The sequence below is a fragment of the Orycteropus afer genome, unplaced genomic scaffold (genome assembly GCF_000298275.1).
Source record: "Orycteropus afer afer isolate SDZICR_OR568_19922 unplaced genomic scaffold, OryAfe1.0 scaffold00184, whole genome shotgun sequence".
Lineage (NCBI taxonomy): Eukaryota > Metazoa > Chordata > Mammalia > Tubulidentata > Orycteropodidae > Orycteropus > Orycteropus afer.
The window spans coordinates 6,840,317-6,843,100 of record NW_006921771.1 but is presented as its reverse complement, the minus strand read 5'-3'; the positions used below and the strand labels follow the sequence as shown (position 1 = coordinate 6,843,100).

The following is a 2,784-nucleotide window of genomic DNA, read 5'->3' as shown; positions in this document are numbered from 1 at the left end:
TGTGGCCAAGAAATGACTACAACCCTGTCCCTTGTCAGCTCTACTATATACTTGGGAATTCTTACAGCACATACCAATACACTTGTAGAAACATTGTCTGCCAACCCTATACATGGTCCTGGGCACACTCCCCCTTGCATAGATGTGCCTAATAGTTCAGCCTGTCCACTCATCTATCTACCTGTATACCTTTGTTTGCCTTCACTGACCACGCATTACTTTATGTGCAGAAGGGTTCATCTTTGTTGTCTGTACCTCCCATGCACCTCTCTATGTCTTCCTTTTCATCAATGCCACCATGTTGATCACTCACATTTGGTACATTGCCCTTCTCTTCACCCAAATCAATACTCATCTCTACCTATCTAACAGTGTTCCCTCCCCTCCCCTCCAATCCCTGGTAACCAACAAAGAAAATTTCCTTCCATATATAAACCTTTCCTTGACTTTTTACAATAATGGACTGATAAGATATTTGACCTTCTGTGATTGACTTATTTCACTCAGCATAATGTCCTCCCAAGTTCATCCACATTATGCAGTGCTTTGCAGATTCTATATTATTATTTAGGGTTGCATACTATTCATTGGGTGTATGTACCATAGTTTGGTTATTTATTCTTCAGTTGATGGACACCTAGGTTGTTTCCATCTTTTGGCTTTTGTAAATAGTGCTGTGATGAACATAGGTATGCATGTATCTGTTCTTGTCCTTGTAGCCAAAGTTTTTGTAGAGACATTTTTCTGTGTCTACAAGGGGAGGGGAAGGAACACTGTTAGATAGTTAGAGACAAGTATTTTAATATAGTAAGATATTGTTGTTGTTGTTGTTGTTGTTGTTATGTGCCGTCGAGTCGGACCCGACTCTTAGCGACCCCTCCTTGGGTTTCTGAGGCAGTATCACTATGGAAGTAGATTGCCCCATTTTCCTTCTGAGGAGTGACTGGTGGGTTTGAACCGCCAGCCTTCTGGATATCAGTCAAACGCCTTAGGCACTGCACCATCAGAGCTCCCATAGTAAGATATAGATTTTTTTTTTTTTTTTGGTAACCATTTGGTCATAGTAAATAATTATTTAACATTATAAAAATTATATTTGCAGACTTGAGCCAACAACCGTCTGGTCTAGGGGATCTTCTTTGTTATTCTTTTTACTAACTTTAAGAATTGGACTAAATAGTGGTGCTTTAATAAAAGTACTTACAGCCCAAACTAATTGATTGGCTCACATATCTCAATTGCCTAGGACAGAAGATTGTCCTTTGCTATTTCATATATTCCAAAAAAAAACTTTAATGTAAACTACTTTATGTAATTTACCCTTGTTTCTTAGAATTTAGTACCAAATTTAATTTACTAGTATCAAATAATTTTTTTTTTCATTTTAAAGGTTGTACTGAGTTAGTTTTTTTTTTTTTTTTTTTAATTAGGACTTTGAAATCAATGAATTAATTATTTGGGAACATCTCTTAGAGAATGAAAATTTATAGTAGCAATTTAATGTTTAGTATACTTCATTGGCATAGGATACTTTGTTTATGTGTACTTGGTCTAAATGATATGTAAATCTTGAGTGGTCTCATTTATTATAAAGTAACTGATTGCTTTCTAAGTCCTTTCTGATCTTTGTTCAACAGATTGAGAAACAAAATGAAGAAGGATGGTTTGCCCTTTCTACCCATGTGTCATAAGTGAAATCAAGTTTTACAGTTTGTCTTCAATAATTTATTCTTCTATTCCCCTTTCCCTTCTCCTGCTTTCAAGTTTTTATGTCCTTCTTTCAGATAAAACCTGCAAAGGTCCTATTAATGAAACAAAGAAATAAAGCATTTTAAAAAGTTGACCTTTTCAGATAGGTGTCAATAAACAACCTACTGTGAATAAAATTTTGTTTGTAGGGAAATTAAAAGTTTTATATTCTAATAATTTCATAGGTTTTTTAAGTATTTTTTTTATTTCAGTAATACATTTTTACCCTTATCATCTTTCTTCAGGGTTTTGTTTATACAGTGTATCTTAAATGTTGATTTGTTTCATTTTTATTTTTTTTCTGAAGAACTGAGTTGCTTTGCATAAAACTTATAAGAAAATGCTTCTGTGTGAATAGTGAAGCCTTCAGAAAAATTTAACATTCTCTTTTGGTTTCTACTTGGGTGGGAAGTCACAGCTGTCTATCATTTTTCCATGAAGTGGACTGTATATATAGCTTTTAAATATAGATGTGGAAGTGTTTGCATATATTTGCTTAAGTAGGTGCTAAAGGGGCAGGGAGGCCCCATCTTCTGACCTCCTCTAACCCCACAAGAGTGAAACAGAATCACCATCAATAACCCAAGGCTTATTCCTGTGAGGCCAGACATGCTGCCTCCCTCTAGCCCTTTTATCAACTCTGACACCAACCGTTCCTCTGCAGCACCTACCACCTTTCTGCTGGGTTCAGTAATTCACTGCAGTGGTCACATAGAACTCACGGATTATGGGGATTATTAGGGAAGCACCAGGCTACAATTCAAGTTCAGGAACAACGCTCAGTTTCTCTCAGCCCGCCATCTCTCAGCCAACAGTCTATCTCAGTCTCTTTCCTAGCGGTGCATGTCTCTCAGTATCTCTCTCTCAGCAGTGCACGTCTCTTGTGTCTCTTTCGCAGCACGTGTCTGTCAGGAGTGTGTGTTTCTCAGTAGCATGTCTTTCTCAGCCAGCAGTCAGAGAGACTTCTGCCTCTAGAAGGGCTCCTTTTTGAGCCTGGAAGAGTGACCACTAACCAATCCTAACACCAGAATTCTG

The 2,784-nt window shown here is 37.2% G+C and overlaps 1 protein-coding gene across 1 annotated transcript in view; it reads left to right on the top strand.

The window, feature by feature from the left end:
* Positions 1-1,691, top strand: part of SPICE1 (spindle and centriole associated protein 1) — a 69,545-nt gene extending 67,854 nt beyond the window's left edge. The window contains exon 17 of the mRNA XM_007947436.1: positions 1,638-1,691. Coding sequence (XP_007945627.1) covers positions 1,638-1,691 — 54 coding nt within the window. The remainder of the gene's footprint in view (positions 1-1,637) is intronic.
* The last annotated feature ends 1,093 nt before the right edge of the window (positions 1,692-2,784 follow it).